The sequence below is a fragment of the Nuphar pumila genome, chromosome 7 (assembly GCF_984573655.1).
Source record: "Nuphar pumila chromosome 7, dmNupPumi1.hap1.1, whole genome shotgun sequence".
Taxonomy (NCBI): Eukaryota; Viridiplantae; Streptophyta; class Magnoliopsida; order Nymphaeales; family Nymphaeaceae; genus Nuphar; species Nuphar pumila.
Window position 1 is genome coordinate 11,397,741 of NC_143255.1, and position 26,082 is coordinate 11,423,822.

Here is a 26,082-nt window from a genome sequence, read left to right on the forward strand (position 1 = left end):
CCTTAGCGAAGGAGAGATGAGAGAGACGAATTTGAGAGAGAGATGAGAGACAAGTTCAAGTTGATTTCATTTCACTAGAGAGGTTCTATAAGATGAGAGAGAATCATTTACAGTGGTTTGAACATATTCAGCGAAGGCCTAATGATGCTCCAGTTAGAAGGATGGAGAAATGAGAAAATACATTAGTTAAAAGAGGTCGGGGTAGGTCTAAGAAGACTTGGGTGGAGATGATAGAAAATGATATGAATGCTTTGAACCTCACCGAGGACATGACATTGGATAAAAATGATTGGAGGAGAAGGATTCATGTGGAATACCTGGAATGATTTTTTTTTGGTTCATATCATCGATCCCAATTGTTTTTTTATGAAAGCGTAGTTGTAGTTGTAGTTGTTGTTGTTGTTATTGTTGTAGCGAGGGCCTATAATACCTTATACAAATAACAAAATGAACTTTAAATGAAAACACTAATTCTAGATAAAACCAAAAACAAGCTAAGACAAAATCTAGTTAAACTCATTTGGACAAACCTAGAAATAGGGGTCTTCATCTAGCTCACACCCTTACTTCTATTTCTCTTTCTTGAAAAGGCAATCAAAGCCCCTTTGCACAATTTTTAGGGAACTCTAGAAATAGAGGAAGATGTCCCTTAGGGTGGGTCCCACTTGGCTCCCTTTATTTTTTAGGTTCCTATTTGTAAGACCTCAAGAAATAGGTAGCTTCAAATTTAGATCCACCAGAGATATGCCTAGGCTAATCTTAGTCTCTTAAAAAATAGTCAAGGCCATAATGAGGTTCACTACTCTAAGATAGCTCCAAAGAATAAGAGTGGACGCCAGCATTGGTGGGCCCCACATGCCAACTCTCACTGTTGAACGGGTTTTGGATCCAAGTTGACTTAATTCGTTTGATAAAAAACTGGAATTCCATCGAAATTCATATGTTTGCACTTTGCACTTTGCAGCATTATATTTAGACGATGTCCGACGTAGATCTCGACCTACATGGATTCGAAACATGAAAGGAACAACTGGGTCTCAATGGGATCCTTTAAATCCGTTTGGTTTCAGTTGGTATTATAAAGTATAAACCACCCCAAGCAGGTGTGTCAACGGCTTGGGTATGAGCTGACCGTGAACTATATACCTTATCAATAGGATTTCGGTTTTGCAATAGAAATAGGAGGTCAGATTTAGTATTTGGGTTGGACATATAAAGCCCAATTAACATATGAAGCAATATATGGTTTATCAAATTTCATGCTTAATAACCAAAAGTTTTAAATGTAAAATGAATTAAAAACTACTATACTGAATTTGGTTTGGTCTAGTTTATGTTGTCCTTCTAAGACCTAATTATGGTTTTATCTTTGTCTGGTCCTGCCCGACCCGGACCTTGAGCTGTCAGATCTGGGTCTGGACAACATGATTTCGGCGAAGGTTCGATCTGTTGACACCGTATATAGTTTTAGGGTTGTCAATGGGTTGGGTATGACCCGAACCTGACCCATATTGAGCCAGAGTGAATCTGATTTGGTATGAAAGAAGGAGGTCCGATAAAGAATTCAGGTCAGACCAATAGGGTCCCATTAATATATGGACTGAGACAATTGTTTATGAAATATCAAAATAGACCTGGATCTGACCCAAGTTCTGATTAAGATCTGCAAGTTTTTTATTCAAAAAAATATAAAAAAGATATCATTTTACCGGGTATGGGCCTGATCTGGTTTATCTAATCTTAATCAGACCCCAGTATCGTTTTCCTCATGGTATCTCCCATCGGACCTTGGTCTGGATCCAGTACCAACACAACTTAGTCGGACTAGACCCACATGGGTCCGGTGAAGTTCCGATCCGCTGACACCATGAGCACTCTCACAATCTCACGGCATTTGGTTTTGTGCATTTGGATGACAGAAGAAGAAGAGGAAGAGGAGAGTCGACCATGGCGGTAGAGAGGAGGAGGAAACCTCTTCTCCTCACTTCCACTAGCCAGCTTCTCCACTCCGTGCTCACGTTAGGGAAAGACGGAGAGCGGGGCGACGGCCGGAGCTCGTCCGAAACTCGACTGGCGGAGCCCGATGAGAGCCTCCCGGCGTCGCCTTGCCGCCTCAAGGCGGGGATCCTCCGCTTCCCGAGCGATCGGATTGATGAAATCCCCGATGGTTTCGACGAGTCCGACTCCGTCGGAGTTTCTGTTTCGATTCTGAAACGATTTCGCCTCACTTCCGGATCCCTGGTAATTCTCTTGGTCTTTTTTTTTTCTGCCTCTCTAGGATTTCACTTTTCCCTTATCTGAAATGATGGGCATTAGGGATTTGATTCTACGGCATACTAATTTTAGGGATCAATATAATCGTTTGAATTCGATGTTGCTGCTGAACTAGTTAGTTGCTAGTGAAATTGCATGACTACTCTCTGATTGTTTAGGATAAGTTGGTATAACAGTACGCACTCTTTAGGTGCTAACGTATTGTGTGAAAACTATTTTCACAAGGTTGAATCCAATATGAGTTGTCTCCAGCCATTTTGATGCGTGTACTTAATTGTTTTAATTTATCCTTTTCGGTGATAGCTACTGCCATGTTGACTTCATATTCCATCTAGAAATTCTTATCTAGATATAGTCTTGGTTGAGAGTAGAGCTTAGCTTATAGCCTGTTTATGCTCGATGTAAGCAGATGGAAATCTGATAAGGCACTGACCATAAAATAAATATTGTATTTTTCTCTGCCCCTTGTCGTAGTCTTCATCATCAATTCTTAAACCCAACTACATGGGGTCGGCTTTGCGAGTCTTATTTCTCCATTCCTGTCTATCTAGAGCTACAACTTCGGTCACTTTACAATCCTTCATGTCACCTCTAACTGCCTCCTTTCAAGTCTTCAATGTTGTTCCTCTTTTCTTAGTTCCTTCTACTTGTGCTTTGTCAACCTTTCTCGTAGGAAACCTGAGAGGTCTTCGTGCAACATGCCCAAACCAATATAAACCTTTCTCTGCCCCTTGTCGTAACAAAGTTAATTTAGTAACATGGTGATGTCGTTCTTTTGTTAGTGGTTTACCAATATAAACTAGTTATGTGATGCTCTATGGATCATTATGTTCCTGACATTATCATATTCAGGGCGTGAGTTCATAAGAAGTTAAATCTCTCTCTCTCTCTCTAGCCTTGTCTATGCCCATGCATGCCCTACAATCCTACACCGTGCACAATTTTTGCTGGACTCAATCAATGCAAGAGAGTCCCATATTTGCTGCATCTTAGTGTAGAAGCTTTGAATTGTTTATTTTTCTTGTCTCAAGGACCTCATATCTTGCATCAGTTGATATTGTCTCACCCAATTCTCTTGTACTTGCTCACGAAAGACTCATACATCTTTACCATTGTTCATCATCTTCCTTCAGTCGCTCTGTCATCATAAATCCATCTCAATAGGTATAGCTTGTGTCATCAAGATTCACCAGTATCAAATCTAATGGGTTTATCCTTTTCCATCGCTCCAAATATCCACTACTCAATAACTCTTCAATGTGTAGACTTTAAGAAAGGAGCAATTATGGTCTATGTAGTCAAAAGCACTAGGCGGTGCCTAGTAGGTGGACCCCTAACAAGCCTAGTCGGAGACTAGGTGGGACTAGGCGGACTATTCGGTACCTTAATTTAAAAAATAAAAAATATATAAAAAATGCAAATAAACTACTAAAATTAGTAACATACATGTATGCAACATAAAATCAATCAACAATAAGCAATAAACCAAGAAAAACATGTCAAACATGTCAAACGTGTGGGGAATTCAGTGAAGCTGGGAATACAAATCACCAACGTATATAGGATGGCATTGAACACATAGGCTTCTTGGGTTGAATCAATCCTCAACACAAATAGGACATATGTCTTCTTTCAGACTTTTGGACCTTCTCATTGGAGTGATTTTCTACAACAGAGAAGTTGTTGTGTCATTCAACATCCTATGATTGAGCCAGGAGAATTTTCTCAGAGCCCACTCTCAGGAATTGTATCTGAGGGGGTGTCAGAAATGAGCTTTCCAATAGTGGTCCTAAACATAACTTCCATGTCTGCCTTCCGAAGTGATGCACATATTGGCAACTGGAGCGATACACCATCTGTCGAAGATTGCAGTCATTGGTGCCTTCCTAGAATGCCTGATGCCTGGAACAAGATTCTTCTCTCATATCTACCAAAGAAGGACATAGTCTCCCCAAGTTAAATCAGTTGATGATGGGAAAAATCCTTTTATATTCTTCAATATATGCAGCCTTCCCTGCTGAGGTAAGTAACAACCAAGAGCCAATGTTATGAAGTTTTCTTTGACCAGAAGCATGTACAACCACCATACACTGTATCTGTTGCACAATATATATCCTGCCTGTAATACCATTACTGCCACTACATTTGCAAACACCACGGCTATTGTTGCACCTGCTGTGCACTCATACACCACCCAGCACCCTCCAAACTACTCAGTCCATCTGCTGTGACCTCCACAGCCTCCTTGTACACTATCCCCACTTCACACATATACCCCATTCCCCTACATTTTCCTGCAAGTGGCACTGTTCATCACCACTTTCAGCACCTTTCTGCCATCACCTATCACACATATCTGTCACCCCATTACTTCATCTCCTTGACATCATCACATTCCCATTTTCTCCACTTTGTACTGTGTATATTTTCCGCACTTTCATGGGCACAACAAATCCACCCCTACACAGCACCAGATGCTGCCATTATCACTGTGCGCCAATCCTCATATCCACCCTATAGCAGCACATTGCTACTCTCACTGCAACCCACCTACTGCACCATATCACCATTGTCTATTACCTGTCATCACTTCCAGCATGTTAACACTTCAACTCCACCCTGCTGTATTTCTCCTGTTCACTGCCATACCCCACATTGCAGCTATCTATACTTACCTGTCTCCAGCCCATTCCCTGGGCATGTCCACCTGCTGCCATACTCCACATGCAGCTACCCATATTTGCATTTTCAGCTGCTTCTATGTACCCTTCCAGCCACTCTTCACTGAAATGCTCACCAGTTGCTGCACCAGTTATGTCATTCATATCGGTTTCACAACACTTCCTCACAGTGTATACCTATGTTAATTGCACTATTCACTACCCATTTCCACATCACTTTCCAACCCCAGCATATCGTTCCCCCCTCATCATTTGTGACATATCATCTACACTTTTCACAATACACCATATATTCACTATGTATTGTATATAGTACAAGCATCTTTTTATTGATATAAATGTGGTCATATATATATTGATCTCAGCATGGTTTGATTTTACATTCTTGTTAAGTGCTAACTTTGTTTTGCAGGAATACATGAAGAATTTAGATTTCCTTTCTCAAATTAGAGACTTTTCATATTTTCAGATTCAATTCAAGTTTGTAATAGTTAGATATTAATGAGAATTTTACATTTTCAGTATTAGATTAGAATGTATGAGCATGTAAATAAGGCTTGTTTCATATCATTTTTCTCTTTTATTTAAAAAATTCACGAATGAAACTACGAATGACATGCGCATCGTTCTAATAAAAGGTGATTAAATCCTAAGTTGACGATTTGCATTTATGACCATAGTCAAAATGTGAACAAAACTTAGGATTTTCATCTTTTATGGAATAACATTGGATCTACGCTGGATCTCTTTTCAAAATCATTATATTTTTCTAAATATTTTCTTTCTTTATCAGAGTTTAACTTAAAATTAACTCAAAATATATATCAATGACCATAGTCAGGATATATTGAGAGTTAATTTCATTTTAAACTCTATAAAGGCGCCAAAATGTGTTTTATTCTTCACTTGAATTTAAATATAATTATTATATAATACATTTTATGACCATAGTAAAAAATGTATTATATCTTCAATCTTATTTCAATTCATCCAATTTCAAATTCTTTTAAATTCATTCATCATTTAAGATAGAATTACATCATATTTTTAAAATTCTTTTTCAAAATTCAAGTGATTTTTGAGATATATTTTCAAATACCTTCTTCATTTCTTAAATCAATTCTTACCTGTAGATTCAAATTTCATCTTTCTATTCTCAATTCTATCTTATTTCAAAAATTCAAACTTCAATTTCAAAGTCCAATTTGACTTTGAAATTTCAAATTCATTTTTATATTCAAAATTCAATTTCCAATTCAAATCAAATTTCAAAGTTCAATTCAACTTTGAAACTCCAAATTCATTTTCAGGATTCAAATTCAATTCAATATTTTAGATTGAATTTCAAAGTTCAATTCAACTTTGAAATCCCAGATTCATCACCTGATTTCAAAAATTCAAGTTTTAAACCAAGTTTATTTCCTATTCTTCACTTCAAGTTCTCAAATCCCCAAGTTCTTTTGAAATCTTCTGAGTTTTTAATATTCAAATCACTTTGAGATTAAGATTAGTGCTAAATTCAAGTCCATTTTTTTCTAATTCAATCAAGATTTCTCAATATCCAGATCCATCTTCCAATTTTATATTGGATTCGGATTTTCAAATCCAATCTCATCTTGGATTCCAGGTTGCAAAATCCAATTCCATCGTGGATTCCAGATTTCAGATCCAATTCCATCTTGGATTCTAGATTTTGGATCCAATTCCATCTTGGATTCCAGACTTCGGATCCAATTCTACCTTTGATTCAGATTTTCAAATCTGATCCCATATAGGATTCTTGATTTTTCAAATCCAATTCCATTTAGGATTCTAGATTTCAGATTCAATTCCATCTTGGATTCCAGACTTCGGATCCAATTCCATCTAGGATTCCAGATTCCGGATCAAAATTCCATCTAGGATTCCAGATTTCAAATCCAGTTCTATTCCCAATTCCTATTCTCAAAACCATTTTCAAATCCATTTTTTGAGTCTAAATCCAAATTCAATTCTTCTTTCAGGTTCTGAAATTAAGAATTCCTTTTTCAGAATCGATCAATTCAAATTCAAAGTCCATTTTGACTTTAAAACTTCATTTTTCTCAAAATTCTATCTCAAGTTCCAAAAATCTCTTTTTCTTCTTATTTCTTTAAATCAAAATCCATGTTTTAAACTCTGATTATTCCAAGGCTTGGAATTTCAAGTCTCTTCTTCCAGATCTATTTCAAATTCTGAGTTAGATTCAAAATCTAACTTTTTCAGATCAATTTCAACCATTTGAATAATTTCTTCACTACATTATCAATTTTATTTCAGAATCACTTCGATAAATCCTAAAATTTCTAAACTACTTTCTCAAAATCATACATCCCTGCATTTACATTGCACAAGCATGATTCTTTGTGCATTTTTAGACTTGAAATAAATTCTTAGACAATATTTAGGCAAAGCAAAAGGTATAAGTTCGATTCTTGGCTCGATTACCCCTGGTAAAGGCGCTAGGAACGGTCGAACCTCGTACCGACGAGCGAATCCTGTCTCTCCATTTTTTCCCTTAAATTTTCAAAAACGGAGGTGAGTAATTTTCAAAATCTTTTCAAAATTAAGGTCAAGTGAGACCTTTGCAAAAGAGTTCCCCTCTTCTTTCTTTTCTTCTCTCTCTTCTTTTTTTATCTTTTATTTTCCCTTCAAAAAGGGAATAGAGGTTAGAAAGGGAAAGAGAAGGAAAAGAGAGAATCAAGAGATTTTTTTTTGCAATGATCACACATACGAAGGCCCGATAAAATGAAAGGGGTTAGGGTAAACCCTAACCCCTGCAAAGGGATATCACAAAGGGGGAAGGGGCTGGAGCGCGCCGCCGAGAGGGCAGTGTGCTCCTGCCTTTTCGGGATCAACCTCTTTAAATAGGGGTCTCGCCCCTCTTCCTCCTCACCTCCGCTCTCTTCTTTCTCCCACTCTCCTGTCTCTGTCGGCGACCCAGAGAATATCCTCTCGTCTCCCCCTCGGTTTCACGCGTAACAGCAAGACCTTCGGTGCCGACGACCTCCCACCTGCGGCAGACACCTTCTCTCATCTCTCTCTCATTCTCTCCTTCCCTCTCGTTTTCGTGCGCGACAGTAGGACGAACACCCACCCGTGGCCGACTACTCATCTCGCCGATTAAGGTAGGATTCTATTTCCTTTTTCTTTTGGGTATTCTATGGGTCTAGCATGGGCTGGGGGTTTGCCGAAAATCCATAGTAAAAGGAGGGTTTGGGGTTTGAAGTGCTGGGGAAGCCCCAAATTGTGAGTTGCCGATAGTAGGGTTGGTTGTATTTTTTTTTATTATTTTTGGGTGCCGAAATCCGAAAGCCCGATTTGGGGTTTTCAGAATTTCTGACAGTAGGGTGATACTGTGCAGTGGGTTGCTGTTATGAACCCCAAGTCAATCGATTTGGGGATTTCCCCAAATCAAGCTTCTTATCAGTTTTGGATTTCTGTTGAGAAGGGAATTAGTTTTTGGGTTAAGGTGCCAGAAATCCCAAATCTCCGATTTGGGGATTTCAGATTTCCGACGGTGGGGTTACTATGTGTTGCAGATATGTGGCTTCAAGGATCGCTTTGAGGTGTCATTCAGAAACAATTCCATTTTGGAGAATATCCGATTCTCTCTTGTGGGATGTATGGTGTTAATCATGCATCAGTGGTTGTGGTTCGATTGACCCTATCGTGTACACATAGTGTTATGTAGTATGCAACATCTCGGTTCTAGGTTTTGATGCAACGTGGGGTTTTTGAATCCAGGCTAATGCATGAGGGAAGTACAACATATTGTCTTCGTGATATTTCTGTACATCGAGTTGGGTTTTGTCTGCTTCTTCTTCTGTCTCGATACCATGTTCAATAACTTGAATAGATATATTGATGGTTGAGGAGTTCATTCCTTTTCTAATTATGTTACGTGCCAAGGTAGAATAGCTGTCTTAAATGGACTCTTTTGTGCCTGCGTAAACAGAAAGCCCATGTCTGTGTGTATTACAGGATAATGTCGACTCTCTCAGTGGGATTCCATTTGGGATTTTTATATGCAACTAGCTTAAATAGATTTTGGACTGCGTAAGTGTAAAGCCTGTAGTTAAAAAAAAAAAAAGGAAGGAAGGAAAGAAAGAAAGGGAAAGAAAGAAAAAGAAGGGAAGGGAGAAGAAGATCTTCTTCTCTAGTCATCCAAGCCTTCTCTACCATTGTTTTTCATATTTCTTCAATCTTTTGCAAGGTATGGGTTCTTTCTTTTTGAATCATGTGAGAAATCGAATACCGATTCGATTTCCATGCAATATTTAGTGCAAATCCATGATTAAAGATTGATTCTATGTGTTCACTCTAGATTACATGGATGAGGATCCATAGATCTTCTTTTATATGGGTGTTTTCAGTTCTTTACACATAATTTTTTTTTTGTGTATGGGGTTTTTATACAAAAACAAACTCATATTGGGTTATGATCGAAATTTATTTCTGTTTGTTATGATTAAGATTTATGCTTGTATATATATACCTTAATTTGCGATTTCTGTTCTTAAATTGGGTTCATGTTGGATATAGTTTGAATGACATGATCAATGCTTAGGTGGTGATTAGGTTTGCCAAATTTGTTTTCAAGTTCATTGACTCAGCAAATTGCATATGGCTATATACAAATTCTCATATGAAAAGTGTTCATGTTATCCCCTGGTTTATATGTGTTAAAGATTTAATTTTTCTCTCTACGCATATGAATGTATGGACACATGCATGTATTTTGGTTCTTGAGACATGTCAAGATTTGTAATTATTTATATGTTTTGACTTGATGTGACGTGCTTAAGCATCATACTATATGAAGTTCGTTTCAAATGCATGTGCATACATGCATTGATGTGTGTTTCACATGTACATAAATGCATGAGTTGTTCACTTGTCCCAATTGAGATGATTCATGAGTGAATGCATGTATATGGAATGATTTCGTAAAGGCACTTGCACATGAATGGTGAACACATCCATCTGAATGTGACTTATCATGCACATGGTTAAATTGACATATATAAATATGCATTTAAAAGCATGTTGACCTCATTGCATATATTGCAAGTTATGTTTTTTACGTATGATGCATCGATGATTTAAATGAATCATCACAGGCTTTGAGAGCCTTGAGCTTTGGTTGCTCTTTCTTTAATTGTTTAAATGCATCACAAAAAAATCACATTTATATTATGGTTTTAATTGCGCTGTTCTATTGTTGCCATGGGTAGTAGACCGTGAAGAGCTGCACATGTTGATTTACGAGCTTATGGTTGCATGTTGAATTGCAAACTTATGTTATTAATTTTGCATGATGATTTGCAAATGTAAAAGAGATGAATTAATAACAAGATAAAAAAGTAAAGAACAATGTAAATTATGTTTCCTTGATGTCCCTTCTTTAGTGTGTGAATCTTGGAGGTTGCGGTTTGGGGGAAACTGTGAGAATACAAAACTTCGTGTGTGCTGTTGTTGCTCCTGAACTCGATATTGATGTTCTTCTCCTGACCACGGTTTTAGGGAGAGTCCGCCACTTTGCCTGGGGGTAGTGTGTTTGACACAACTGTTGTTGTTTTGGTATACCAAGAAAGTGGCGCCAATGGATGCTGTTTTCCATAGTGTCATCGACATTGGATGTTGTTTTTCAATGTTTCGATGAATGGTGCTGTTTCTTGATATCGGTCGATGGCCAAGTTTGGAACCCAATAATAAAATACAAATTGTGTGTTAAGCTACCCTGAAAACCTAACTTAACCTCGGGGATTTTACCAGTTTGGTGTATCCGCGGGCAACGATAATTAATTAAAAAGAGGAACTTAAATTGTATGCATTTAATAGAGCATGCATACGAAAATGTAAAACCTTAAGGAAAGATAATAAAATGTTCATGCATTGCACATAAATTATGCATATTCCTGCTATGCATTAGAACATTCATATTTTACCTGTTCCCTTAATTGTTACGTGTTGGTGGATGCATGATGTTTAATCTCTAATGTCTCGTTTATTTAAATTGTGATCTCTGCTATTGCTCAAATGATTCTCCATGCTTAAAAATTGTTCCCTGTTGTATGAATGCTTAAATTGAATTATGTACTTGTCATCATTATATTTTTCTCAATTTTTGCATAAAGTCTTATCTGTATTCTTTAGTTCACTTGTTTCATTAAAAGTACCTGTGCTCAGGATTTTGGTTCTGACACTCTACTTCTATGTTTTTTCGCAGCCGCTGATGATCAGTGAAGTTGACTGATTTCTGAGGGTATACGATGGGTCACACTTGCTTCAAACCGCTTCACCTACGGACAAAGTGACTCTACTTTTGTTTCTTTTAGTTTTTTTATTTCCTGCAGTTGTTACTTTACTTTTGACTTGAGTATGAGACTACTATGAATTCATTAATAAAGAGTTTGGTTTGTTTGGTTATGGATGATAAATGTAAGTTCGTTTGTGGTGTGTGGTTATCCAGCTGAAATTAGAACTGTAAGGACCCGGGTCTTTGAAAAGTTTTCCGCAACGGTTTAAAAAAAATTTCGCACTTTTCAAGGGGTGTGAGTTGGGGTCGTTACACTCGCGAAAAACTGGTAAGAGCGTAAAAAGGCAATGAAGAACAGAAAGCTAGAAGTAAACAAAATAAGCAGTTATAAAAGTAACAGAGCTAACCATGCATGCCATCAACTATCATAAGCAGCAAGTAAAGTAAAACAAATAACTAAGCTCCAGAACGATTAACTATAGTAGCATCACTAAAGTGTACATCTAACTGTAGTGTGAGCAAATTATATTTTGTTCTGATTATTAACTAGTCATGTGGGTACGCACAAGGCACAAAACGTAGAAACAATCAAGATCAATCCGGGGTCTATTATGCTATGTGTTTTATGATACCCTAGATGACTGACTGAATCCACTCTTAAGGGGACGATTATTGACCAAGAGAGAATTCCTCAAAGGCCACTCGTTCAAAGGATGCATCAAACTTCTGCCTGAAGGTACCTTTTGTAGCCCATTTCCCTTAACTTCGATGACTGGAGAAGCCGAGTCTTTTGCCCGAAATAGCCATTAATGACCTATCCATCAGAGTTTTTGTACCATTTATCCTCTCTCTTGATGAACCGTGTCGAACGGGCACAACAGAGGTTCTTTAATCGCCGTCCCGTTCTACATGCTCTGGTCCATTAGACCCACTCGAACATCTTGCCTTTGAAGCCCTGAAGTCACCATTTTGTAAATTCCAACAATTGTATTCATTGCACGCCATGATGTTCATCGACCTTTTGTGCTACTCATCGTGGTGCAACCCAACGTCACTGCCCAAGGACGCGGCTACGATGGTAGACAAGGGTTACTCAAAGACACCCAACATAGAACAAGTCCAATCATGTCTGCAATCTCGAGAAGTCTAAAATCCTCGTAGGACACTCTTTCTCGAGATCAGAGCATCGATACCCAATTTTGCATCTTATCTAAAAGAGCGAACATTGGTACACGTGGTTGCACGCCTTGCAAGGTCTTACCCTGAAAGAATCACAAAAGGGCAAAACCTCACATCGTGCGTGATAGCTCAAAACTAAGATAACTGTATGCAGAAACAAACAATAGTACACCAAGAGCATCGGTACCCAATTTTGCATTTTATCGAAAAGAGCGAACATTGGTACACGCGGTTGCGCGCCTTACAAGGTTTTACCCTGAAAGAATCGCAAAAGGGCGAAGCCTCACATCGTGCGTGATAGCTCAAAACTAAGATAACTGCATGCAGAAACGAACAATAGTACACCAAGAGCAACAAGGCAACAAACGTAAATGTAAGAAAGAAAGTACTGAAAAGTAACGTCTGAGCACGTAAAGCACGACGACAATAGAAAAGAAAAGTACAGAAAAGTAAAGAGGACAAGGATCACGAAACAACATCCATGAGTTAAAAGACATACTTATATATTGTTATACGTATACATATATAGTTGTCCTTTGCTTTCCAATTTTTATTATCTTTTCTTATTTTAGCTTTTGTTCGTTCAAAGTCCTTTTTACACAACTTTTCCCTACCTTGAGGGGTTGCGGTTCTGTGCACGTTTGCTAGCGTAAATAAGCATGGGCTCGAACCACGGGGCACGAGCGGCCTCCGTCACGAAATCTACAAAAATATGATTATGTTAGTTTGATCAACATAAAAAGGAACAAAGAAGAGAAAGGGGCAGCGATAGGGAACATGCCGTTGTCGAACGGTTATACGAAGAGAGCCCCTCCCTCACAGGCAAACCAAGGGCAGCAGGGGCCTTGCCCCTGCTTGCCGAGAACCAGCGTGAGCAGGGGCCCTACCCCTGCCAGCGTGCTAAAAATGCCGAGGGCGGCAACAACTTGGCTCCTGCCGACCCGACGGATAGGTAGGAAGTGGCAGGGGCCCAGCCTCTACCGACCTGCAGGGAGGAACACACACGGGCAGGACCCTTGCCATCCTGCTAGAAAAAGCAACAAACAACAGGGGCTCGACCCCTGTCGGCCTACGAAAGCCCAGGCGGCAGGGGCTTGGGCCCTGTGTAACGACTCCAACTCATACCCCTTGAGAATGCAGATTTTTTTTTAAGGCAAGTGCGAAAACAATCCCAGAGACCTGGGGCATTTACAGTTGAACACAACCACCACCACAAGGGATCTTATACTCATCTTTCATACCAAACCATGATCAAACCAAACTTCATTTATTCAAATGCAAAGAGTCTGAGACATAATTAATTAAAAGTAAAGAAAGCAAAATCAAAGAGCCACGTAGTCCAAAGAATCTGCCATGTAGTCGTGTGGTCCCCTTGTGACTCGTCTCAGAAGCAGGTCACCCTACTAGACATCTGAGATTGCGAAAAACACAAAAAGTGGGGTGTCAAAATCCAAAGAACTCTGTGTACAGGTCCCTCTAATGAATCAAATAAGTAAAAAGAACATAAATAAGATTCATGCAATATTTTATAAAGACATAAATATAACACATTCATAATTCAAATAATCATTTATGCAATATGGAACCTTTATTAAGCATGAGAGAACATTTAATAACAACAAAGATCGCAATTTAAGCATTTAGAGAATAATATCATGCATTCACCAATATTGCACAATTAAGGGAACAAGTAAATATGCATGATCTAATGCATAACAGAAATATGCATGATTTCAATGCATATGTATGAGCACATTATTATCTTTAGTCAAGTTTTCTTTTCCATATGCATGCCCTATTAAATGCACACAATTTAAGTTTTCTCTTTTTAATTACCATTGCCCGCGGATACACCAAACGGGTAAAATCCCTAAGGTCAAGTTAGGTTCCCAGGATAGCTTATCAGACAAATTGTATTTTATTATTGGGTTCCAAACTTAGCCCTTGACTGATATCAGGAAACAAAACCATCCATCGGAACATTAGAAAACAACATCTAATGTCGGAGACACCATGAAAATCAGCATCCACTGGCATTACTTTTCTTGGTATACCAAAACAACAACTGTGTCTACATACCACCCCCTGGCAAAGTGACGGACTCTCCTTAAAATCGTGACCAGGAGAAGAACTTCAATATCGAGTTCATGGGCAAAACACACACAAAGTTTTTTATCCTCACGGTCCCCAAACCGCTAAGCCCAAGTTTCCCATACTAAAGAAGGGACATCAAGGGAACGTTAATTACACTATTCTTTTTTTCTTATCCTGTTATTAAAATCAATTTCATAAACTTGCAAATCAACATGCAAACATAAGTTCGCAAATCAGCATGCGCAACTCTTCACGATCTACCACCCGTGGCAATAATAGAACAGTGCCGTTAAAACCATAATATCAAATATGATCTTTCCAACCCATAAACAAGTAAAGCAAGGAGCACACTGGCTCGAGGCATCCACAACCTACCATGATCCATCTTGATTATCTATGCATTCATATGCAAAATCTTAAGGAACATGCCAATGCAGTCTTTCAATGCTTCCCAATGCACATTCAGGTATAAAAATTTAAAAATGTGCATGAAATAATACTACACATAAGCATATGCATGAGTTCCCATCTTCATATTCATCTCACGCTTTTTCTCAATACAGGTATTCATGTCAAATGCATGATTTCATTTTATGAATCTACTCTTGTCAAATGCATGCTTTAACATCACAGGTTCATGTCATATGCATGCTTTCAATTACGTGAACACTCATGCATAAGAAGCCAATCTTATATTAAAACTTTAACTTAACATGAAACATTCAGTTAAAGCATTGGAAACAACTTATACCATGACAATAGAAAACAATTATATAACTAACTAAGTCATGGCAGCACCCATAAACATTTCTGTTCCACTAATTACTTAGGGTATACCTAATAAGCTCTGCATGACCATATGTGTTTTATCACCTTATAAACAGGTATGACAGGATGCCTAACATTAAGCAAATCTGCTTTAAAAAAATCGATTGGGTGATTAAACATGAGTATATTACTATATATACATAGGAGAACTTAAATCAGTAATGTCAAAAGCATCTTCTAAACCTAACAAGTTTTGGTATTCTTTCAACAATCTCTTTAGAGAAAACTATTGATGCCTGCCTTTGCAAATAGCAGATATGTACCGGGTTAACTATATATATTCAACACATTTTTCTTTTACATAAGCTATAATACAAAAACATGCATAGTCTCTTAGCCAATTGTTGGAGTGGGCAAAACCAGCAATCTCCTACAACAAGATGTAAATGGCTTATAGCATGTTTTGCGTCATTATGCCCAAGAACGGATGGGTATAGATAAGAGAAAGAGCAGCATATGCTTAAAGCTGACAGGGCTTTTGGTCTGGCCAGTTCTAACCATACAAATTCTGGGTTAAGGCAATACAAAATGTGGATTCTTTGAAATGCTTTCTGTTGCACTGCCTGTAAAGCCAGACTAAATATCTTATTTCTTCTGTCTTCCAGATTATTCTCTGTTTCAGGAATACATGCCTTGCTTTACTCAAAAATTTAGATCTTGACAAATAGCTAGCCTAGGTGGTAAAATGCTCTACTAAGATATTCAACGTCTCAAAAAGGTTATCCATGTTACAGATTCATACAACCCTCTAAAAGTTTTCAGTTCAAACTTCTTCTGCATATTATTTTCCTAAAAGCCCTTTGTACCCTATGAAGGCTATAAACATCTCATACAGATTTATGACCACCAAGCACTAGAATGTACAAGATTGTAATGACTAGCAGATCAAGATGTTGTCATTGACATTGATTTAGATTCCAGTTCTTCTCCGCAGTTCTAAGTCATTAGTTCCAGAGTTGTGGCTATCAGATATGATAGACTTTCTCCAAAACATCAAGCCTTTCTTGCTTCTTACGTTGTTGTAGGATCATATATTCTGATTCTATCCTTTTAAAAGCATTGAGTACCAAAAAGTTGGACTATCACACCAAATGCAAGTGCAGAGAACCACCAGACACTATTCGCCATTGGCATGGATGAGAACTAAATGTAAGTTTTTGGATAGTCATTTATCAATTCTAGAACTCTCCTCCATCCAGAATCAATATCTTATCATATATCATACTAGTATCACTTAAGGAAATTTATATATTGAAGCTATTAACCAGTCAAATTCCTCTCTTATAAAATCATGGAAGATTTCAGTCTCCCGCTATCATGTGCCCCAGAATGTTTAAACTTTCAACACTTACATGATCATTGTTGGTTGTTGATGAGGTAACATACTGGGCTTTGTTTCGAAAGCTACCCATCATCCCTTAAATATTTTCATGCTTGCTTTCCTATGTTCAACATTTCGCGTATATATTTTTTTTTTCTGAGAAGAACCAACTACACCCATCCGACCCAGTCGGCTGGGGTTCGGTTCAGGCCCAGCTGGGTCCGATCTGGACAGACCTGGCAGGGGACTACCAGGTCTGCCAAGTCCAGCCGCAGGCTGGTCTGGGCCCGGCACGGCCTGGCATGCCCAGCCGAGCCACTCGGCTGGGCTGCCAGGTGCCCAGCCAGCACCCTGCTGGGTCTGGTTCAGCCTGACCAGACCCAGCCACACCTGGCAGGACCTGGCACGTCAGGCCAGAGTCGGCTGGCCTGACCGCCATCCCACCAAGGGTCTAAAAAAAATATACTTATATTATTATTTTTTGTGAAAACATAGAAACCTTTTTTTTTTCTATAATACCATGAACCAATAGGCCACCAACACAGTTTTCTTTTTTCATGAACACGCATGAAGATAAAATATTATAACATGGATTTTTGGTGCATCCAACAATCAAAAAACATGGATCATCCATGGAGATCGATCATACCATAATATCAACCCTTAACAAATTATTTGTACCGTCAAACCCATGCGTTTTTGGCATAAAAATACACATGTACAGAAATTTTTTGTTGCTACGTGTATAAAGTTGAAATTACCTCCATGAAAGAGGATCTACAAAACCTCATCCATGTATTTTAGAGTAAATATCTAGATTTACTTTTTTTTCATGGATTTTCTCAAAAACATCACATGGAAATCCAATCCATGTTCTTTCTCTCATCCAAAACAAGAGAGAAAACCCGTACCTTTGCATGAATTGAAGGAAAATAACGGTGGATCAAGGGTTGGATGGCTGAAAAAGATCAAATATCCTCCTCTTCTTCCTCCTTTTACCTCTCTTTTCCTTACTTTCTCTCTCTCCCTTCTTTTTTTTCCTTCTCTTTCTCTTTTCTCTCTCTTTTTGAAGTCTTTTTATAGCCCCCCTAGGGAAGGTTGCCCCTTCTTCTCCAGCCCTCTCTAAGTGAGTTCCCAAAAAGATGGAAACTCTCCCTCCTCCCTCTAGTTTCCTAAAATTTTGGAAATACTACCAAATGTTGACTTTTTCACATTTGGTAGTTTTTCTAACTCTTTAAAGCTTTTAAAACTCTCTTTAAGTAAGTATGGGGGCGCTCTTAAGGAGTCACACTCAGCCCTAAACCAAAATTCGGAATTAATATTATTTATTTATTTAATTAATTATTAAATATTAATTAATTAAAAATATCTAAAAACTCCCCAAAATAACCAAATTAACTCTAAAAGATTCTTAACTATAATAAAACTCAAATTAAGGCTTTACACTAAATTTAAAGTTGAAAAAACGTTGGGCTTGGATTTGGATTTGGATCCAAGATCCAAACCCATACCAAAAACAAAAATGGATCAAGACTTGGATCCAATCCAGATTTAAGTAGGACCTAAATAGAACCCAAATCCATAAAAATTCGGATCTTAGGCCTTGGATCCAATCCGATCCAACTCCGGATCCATTTCGACAAACTGTTCATTTTTCAGAAAAATGTGATTTTCGGGCCAACCGGGACTCGAATTTAGAAAAGTAAAATATTATCGCGCTCAAAATTCTGAGACGCATCCAACGATATATTACACAAATACTAATTTCTGAATTTTGCTTGAAAATAACCCGAATTTCCCTCGAATTTTGCTTGAATTTAAAGGTCAAAATTAAAACTCTTTCTCACGCTTCGATTGGATCGCCTCGACCTTGTCGATGAGACTTGGGTCAAGCCCAGACTCAGACTTCATTCTAAAAATCGAGCCTCAAATGATTTTTCTCCCAAACTTAGCCAAATTTTCGAAAATCTCATATTTAACTAAGTGTGAAAATACACGATATTACACCCTGCCGGCCTGCCAGGCCCGCACGGAGGAAGGGGGCCCCGCCGCATTACTGCCAGACGTAAGGACACGGAGGCAGGGGGCAGAGCCACCTGTCTGCAGGAAACAAAAGAGGTAGCCCCCCCTGCCTGCTTGAAAAGACAGACAAAATGAGGCATGAGGATCGCCCCTTGTCGGACGGGAAAGGAAAACAAAGGCAGAGGCCGAGACCCCTGCCTGACGGAGAAAGAAGAAACAGTGGCAGGGGCCGAGGCCCCTGCTTGCCAGAAAGGAGAAGGGGCGGCAGGGCTTAGCCCCTGTCGGCCCGCCTGAGCATGCAGACGGTAGGGCCTTGCCCATGCTGTCTCGCCGGAAAGATCGTAGGCGGCAGGGCTACCTAACTTTCGAAAAGAAAGAAGAAAGGACGAGGGAGAGGCCTGTGTTCATCACAATATTTTTCTTCTTGTATTCCTTCTGTTCCCTCTCTTTTGCTTTCTAACCTCTATTTCCCCTTTTGAAGGGGGAAAATAAAACACAGAAAAGAAGAGAGAAGAGAAAAGAAAGAAGAGAGAAGACAAAAGAAAGAAGAGAGAGAGATGAACTCTTTTGCGAAGGTCTCACTTGACCTTAATTTTAAAAAGATTTTGAAAATTTACTCGCCGTCGTTTTGAAATATTTGCGGGAAAAAGGGAAGACGAAATTCGCTCGTCGGTACGAGGTTTGACTGTTCCTGGCGCCTTTACCACGGGTAATCGAACCAAGGATCGAATTTATGCCTTTTTGCTTTGCCTAAATATTATTTAAGAATTTATTTTAAGTCTAGAATGCACAAAGAATCATGCTTGTGTAAATGCAAAAGATGTATGCTCTTTTGAGAAGAATTTGGAAATTTTATCCAAGTGATTTTGAAATTATGAAGAATATGATGAAGAAATGGTTTTTGAAAGTTGAAGACGGACTTGGAGAAGTTAGATTTTCTAACTTAAGATTTAGAATAGATCTTGAATTTTGAAATAGTCAAAGATTGAGACGAACTTGAATTTGAAGAAGGGAGTTTAGAAAATAAGAATTGAAAGTTTAATATGGACTTCAAAAATGGATCTAGAATTGAGAGTCAAGATGGAATTTAAAAATAGAGTGAAATTCTAGATTTAAAATTTGAAATCAGAATGAAAGGTGAATGATATTTAAGAAATTTAGATGGGATTTGGAATTTAGAATTGGGTGTGAAATCTGGAATCCATGATGAAATTGAATCCGAAATCCGGAATCTGAGATGGAATTGGATCTAGAATCCAAGATGGAATTGGATCTGAAAAACCCAAAATTTAAGGTGAAACTTTGAAAATTGGAATTGGATTCAAGAAATCCAGATAAATCTTGATGATGGGTTTGGATTTGAGAATCCAGATCGAATTTTGATTTTTAATTTTTGAATTTCAGAGGAAATTGATTTTTACAGCCAACCTAAAAAGCTTTGATTCTTGATTTCCAAAATGAATTGAATTTTTGAAGATCTAAACTCAGAAAATTACAGAAAGAATTTGAGAATTTGAAGAGAGAATAAACTTAATTTAAAATTTAGATTTTTGGAATCAGATGATGAATCTGGGATTTCAAAGTTGAATTGAACTTTGAAATTTGATCTGGAATATTGAGTTGAATTTGAATTTAAACTCTAAGGAACGAATTTGGAAATTCAAAGTTTGAAATAAACTTTGAAATTTGATTTGAATTGGGAATTGAATTCCGAATCTAGAAATGAATTTGAAATTTCAAAGTCGAATTGGACTTTGAAATTGAAGTTTGAATTTTGAAATAAAATGAGATTTGAGAATAGAAAGGAGAATTTAAATTTATAAATAAGAATTGAAGATTGATCTGAGAAGTGGAGAAGCTATTTGAAGAATTATCTCAAAATCACTTGGATTTTGAAAAAGAATTTTGAAAATATGATATAATTCTATCCTAAATGATGAATGAATTTAAAAGAATTTGAAATTTGGTTTTAAAAAGCATATTTCATTCTTTTTAAATGAATTTGAAATAAGATTGAAGATATAATACATTTCTGACTATGGTCATAAAATGTATTATATAATAATCATATTTAAATTCGGATGAAGAATAAAACACATTTTAGTGCCTTTATAGAGTTTAAAATAAAATTAACTCTCAATATATCCTGACTATGGCCATTGATATATATATATATATATATATTTTGAGCTAATTTTAAATTAAACTCTGATAAAGGAAGAAAATATTTGAAAAAAAATATGATGATTTTTGAAAAGGGATCCAGTGTTGATCCAGTGTTATTCCATAAAAGATGAAAATCCTAAGTCTTGTTCACATCTTGACTATGGCCATTGATGCAAATCATCAACTTAGGATTTAATCACCTTTTATTAGAACGGTGAACGTGCCATTTGTGTTCCCATTCGTGGATTTTTGAAAATAAAAAGAAATAATATGAAACAGGTAATTCATAAAAATGCTTGCTCATACATTCTAATCTAGTGCTGGAAATGACATATTCTCATTGGTATCTAGCTATTATAAGTTTTGACTTGGATTGAAATTCAAATTCCTAAACTAAGAAGGAAAAAGTAATTTCTACCTAATTCCTGCAAAATTTCAAGTTAGCACAAGATGAAAAGATTAAATATAACAAGAAGTATCACATTGGATTTTAGGATGCAAATGATGGGGTGCTCATGCATCTACTTTGTGCTAATACTAAGTGAAAAGATATTTATGATCTAAAATTTGGAAGGATGGAATGCAAATGACATTCAACACGAAGAAACATACTACATACCACATTGCAAAAAATGAATAGTAACTGGATATAAATGACATTCTGTTTGGAACAAAACAACATGGTAAAATAGAACTTGAAACAGTGGGGGAGTTTATTATATTCGAACTAATGCAAACATGGGTAACTGTATGACACTAAATGGCAGATTCACAAACTATGATCACTTCGTGATATTCAGCAACAAGAAAGAAGATAATTAATTTGGACAGGTGTTAGTGATTAAGATGCGAGGCTGATGTAACGACGATGTGACTGCATCGGGTTGTGATTAAATGCTATTGACTAAGAAAACTATCAAAATATCTTACAAATAAAATGTGTGGCGCAGGAAATGATCAATGGGAGGGAAGATGTTGGATGGTTTAGATGGTGAAACTGTGGCTGGTAAGTAGAAGGAAGTACAACAGGGTATTGTTGTGACAGATGGAGATTCGCGGGGAATGAAAGGGTTTAAGAAGGTGGGTGCTGGGTGATTAAGTGAAGGTATGGGAAATGGTGGCAATTGGGAGCTACAGGTGAATGGAGAATGGTGTTGGAGGTTGGAAACTACAAAGGCAGTGAAGAAGAGATGCAGCTATTGAGTAGTGTGTGCTATAAATAGGGATGTTTGCAGGGGGAACATTGACAACAAGTGTGCTGTGTAATTGTGGTGTATATTGGTGGCTATGACAAGTGTGAAGAAATATATATATGGCGGCAGAAGCTAATGGGAAAGTGGTAAGCGTGCTGTTGGTGAGGTGTATAAAGTATAGAGATGCAACAAAATATAACCACAGTGTAATGAGGTGGGGAAATGCAGATATGCGCAGGGATGTCGTGAGATGAAGTACATGTGCTACTTTGCAAGGATCTATGTTCATGAATGTAAGAAACATGGAAATGAAACACATATATTAGACTAAAAAAAAAAAGAAAAGAAAGATAGAAAGTACAATGAGATGCCACAAGATATTAGAGACTACACCATGAAAGACAGATTGCTGAGATGAGGAGCATTATTGTGAAGTGGATTTCACAGTCACTTGACAGGACAATCTCACAAGTCATGAAGCTAAGGCCGAGCAAAGTGTGGCTCTCGGCCAGCCAAATCCCAACAATTTGTGGTTGATTTTAATGGATTGGCATGAGTAGGCAGCAGACCCATTTGAAGTCACGTGAGGTCTTCAGCTTGAGACCAAATATCAAATTCAAGAGATGGGATGAGAATTGGGCTAAAATATCCTGTGAACTTGAATCATCAATCAAACTGGTGATGGAATAGTGTATTTAGCAGGTGATGGGTGCATACTCCTTTTCCAACCCATAAGAAGTGAATCTCAAGGAAATTTTGAGATACATGGGTTTCAAAATTCAGTGAAGTAGTTTTGGCCAAATGGTGGGCACTTGCAACAAACATATTGTAAGTGTTCTGCATCTCCTGTAATGAAGATCTGGATGTCCCAATTTAAGGTGAAGTCTGGTATTTCTGAGCCACTGCGCCCAGCTGGCTGTCCTGAGGTGATATCAACCTTCGAGGAATAAGCTCCTCATGACGCCTCACACAAAATTCTCAGGACCATAGCTTTAGGTTCATAGAGAAAACGAACCCCAAATTGCTCGCCACATGTTATACACAGTTGCTCAAACGCACTCTCCCATATTACCTTTCTATGGTCCACGGCAAGATGACCAGATGGTATATGATGCTTACGAGGCGTGACCACATATAGAAGTTCTTTCCAAGTTCTTCTGTCATATCTGATTTGGCAAGGGTTTCAGAAAAATCTCTACTGCTGTTTCGGAACCATGACCAGGCTTTATATTGCATATCTCACAGTGCCAGTCATCTTGAGAGAGATCACTAATGTTTTGTTGCCCATTGTCATACAAAGAAACACACCAACGTCTCTTGGCAGGTGAAGCAAGGTATTCAGGAACAGACCTCCACCAGAACTTAACGTTATTATCAATAGGTCTATACTGCTGGTGAGACATATATTATGCCAACCTTTGAGTGCACACTCTTGGCTCATATATGATCAGTTTTATGGTAGGGCTTGGTGGCTAACATGGAACATGTTGCTAGCTCGCCACCAACCCAAAAGAAGAGGAGCAGGACCTTGATACTTGGGACATCAAAAGGCAATCTGCTGGCGAAAACCAACCCTTGTTAAGAGAGTTTGAGAACTTTGTTATACTAAAAGGGTTGAAAAATCAAAGGAAAAACACCCCCCCTAAACAACAACTCTGCATGATGTAGTAAAAGGGGGACACAATCAAATGAATTTTCCTGCTGAGGTAACTCTAATGAAACAAATCACATATTAGAAAACTTCAATGCGTCATCTGCAACTGGCTCCTTTGCTGAAAAGGGGGTTAGTGTACATGCACAGGGAAGGTATATTTACCTGTTTTGCTGTCAAACAAGCCTTCTAAATCACATTATAAGCAATAATATCAGATTTTCTCACCTCTGCTTGATGCCTCCGTGAACATGTCAACACCCACCTAAGATCACCTTTGTTACATAACCGTTGATGTAGAGAACATGCCCTTGAAATTTACATCGTTGAGAGGCTTCACCACCTTGTGCAGATGATCCTTTGTATCCACAGCCTTCTGGGGTTTTTGCACAGGCCAAGGATCATGGTATTTATGGGTGTTTGAAGGTATTGATCGAGGTCTTCTCAACAAAACCCAATCTGATTCCAGATGTTGGGTTTTTGCCACGAATTCACCCCCTAATAATTTTTTTTTTAATCAAGAAAATTCACAGGTTCAACATCACAGTTAGGTTGAGGAAAACAAAGGGACTTGAAAATTCTCACATACAGAAGATAGATGAAATGAAATATGTCTAAGCGTGAACCAGCGACACATTGAAGGCACCACAATAGCTATATGTCCGAGCGTATCAATGTTGGAAGACCAAACAGATGCAAGATCATCGATATATATATATATAAAATCGCAAAGAATATAAGCATATAACCGGATTGTAGGGCCAATATCCTAAGCAAATCACATGAAGCCCATACGGTTACCGTGTTACAACAGGGGATTAAGCACCTATTGAAAATCAGATGAAAAAAAAAAACGAAATCGAACTAAAACCTTGTAATGAGCTATTACATGCGATAAAAAAAAATCAAAACGAGAAATAGAAAATCAAAGATAAGATAAAAAAATGAAAAAGAAAAGGAAATCAAAGCGGGATTGGATGTAAAAGACAATCAAAAGGGAAATATGAAATCGGATGTAAACATAGGAAAGGCAAATTAAAACTAACAATGGAAAAGAAAGAAAAAGAGAAATGAAAGAGAACCTAACAACTGATTATAGCAAGTAAGCAACATCATCTTTGATAAAATGGATCAAGTGGGTGGCATCAGGCTGAGGTCCACGGTGGCATGGCTACAGGGGATCGACTGTAGTGTAAAACGAGGAGATGAAAACAGAAAATCGACAACACGAACAGGTAAAAGAAAGAAAGACAATAAAAATGAAGAGTGCAAATAGAAAATTAAAGGTATATAAAAAAAGAAAAGGGAAATCGAAATGAAGTTGTATATAAGGTGGAATATACAGATCGATGATAGAATAAAAAACAGAACAATAATGAATTGCAAAATGTCGAATAAAAGAAAATAACGAAATCATAATTGTAGGAACATGAATGTTCCGTTGATGTTGCATAGGGTGGGTCGATCCTGCTACAGGCAGGTCGATCCCACCATTTTGCCTTACAAGGAAAAGAAGAAAATGAAGAAGAACGAAAACCAAAAGAAAACAAGGCGATGCTATGAAAGGGAAAGGGAGTTTCTGAAAAGGATCAAAGAGGAAGGAGTTACTTACCTGTAACTGCAGGTGCTTCGTAATCGACTACCGGATTGCTTGAGATTCCTGGAGCAGAGTCAACTCTCTTCAGTCGGTGGGGAAGGAAACCAAAGAAAGAAGGAGAAACAGAGAAGAAGGACTGAAGCAGATGGAGAAAAGGAGAAGAACGCAAGTGGAGGGGTGAAGAAGCGGTCCGTGATGCGTAGAAGGGGGAGGGGTGAAGGCGATGAGTTGAGAAGGCCCCCTGCGGTTTGTTAAATAGGGGATGGAGGAAGGATCGAGAAAGGTTTGTTGGAGATGGACGAGAGAGGAAGAGGAGAGCTCGTGATCGAGAGAAGGTGGAGGGCCGTTAGAAAGATTTTAAAACGGGTCCCTCTCTCTTTTAAGGATTTTCAAAAGGAGGGCTCTTGAAGTTTTGGGAAATTCAAAAAGAGGGTTTTCCTTTACAAGGCTCTTTCAAGAAAAGGTTTTAAACTAATATTTTATTTTTATTATTTTTCTTGAAATATATTTTTGAGAGAGATTTTCAAAATTAATAGGAAAAGATGAGGGATTTTTTAGGAAATGAGGTCTAGAAACGGGGTTTTTGAAGTATTTTTACCAAAATTTGCTTTTAAGATTTTTTTAAAACAAGTTTTTTATAAAAAGTGCAAGATTTATTTTAGAGAATGAACCTCATAATGGATCTGGATCCAAGATTTTTATAGAAAATATGAATTTTGGATCTCGAATTGAGATTGGATTCAAATAAAATATCTGAGAAAATACCACGAATTGATTTTTTTGATTTTTTTGAAGA

General features: G+C 37.8%; 1 protein-coding gene across 2 annotated transcripts in view; it reads left to right on the forward strand.

Annotated features, from left to right (window-relative positions):
• Positions 1 to 1,879: 1,879 nt before the first annotated feature.
• The window catches only part of PEX6 (peroxin 6), a 50,027-nt gene continuing 25,824 nt past the window's right edge, over positions 1,880 to 26,082 (forward strand). For both annotated transcript variants that reach the window (XM_090013697.1, XM_090013698.1), the window contains exon 1: positions 1,880 to 2,241. In XM_090013697.1, coding sequence (XP_089869823.1) covers positions 1,948 to 2,241 — 294 coding nt within the window. In that variant the 5' untranslated portion in view covers positions 1,880 to 1,947. The remainder of the gene's footprint in view (positions 2,242 to 26,082) is intronic.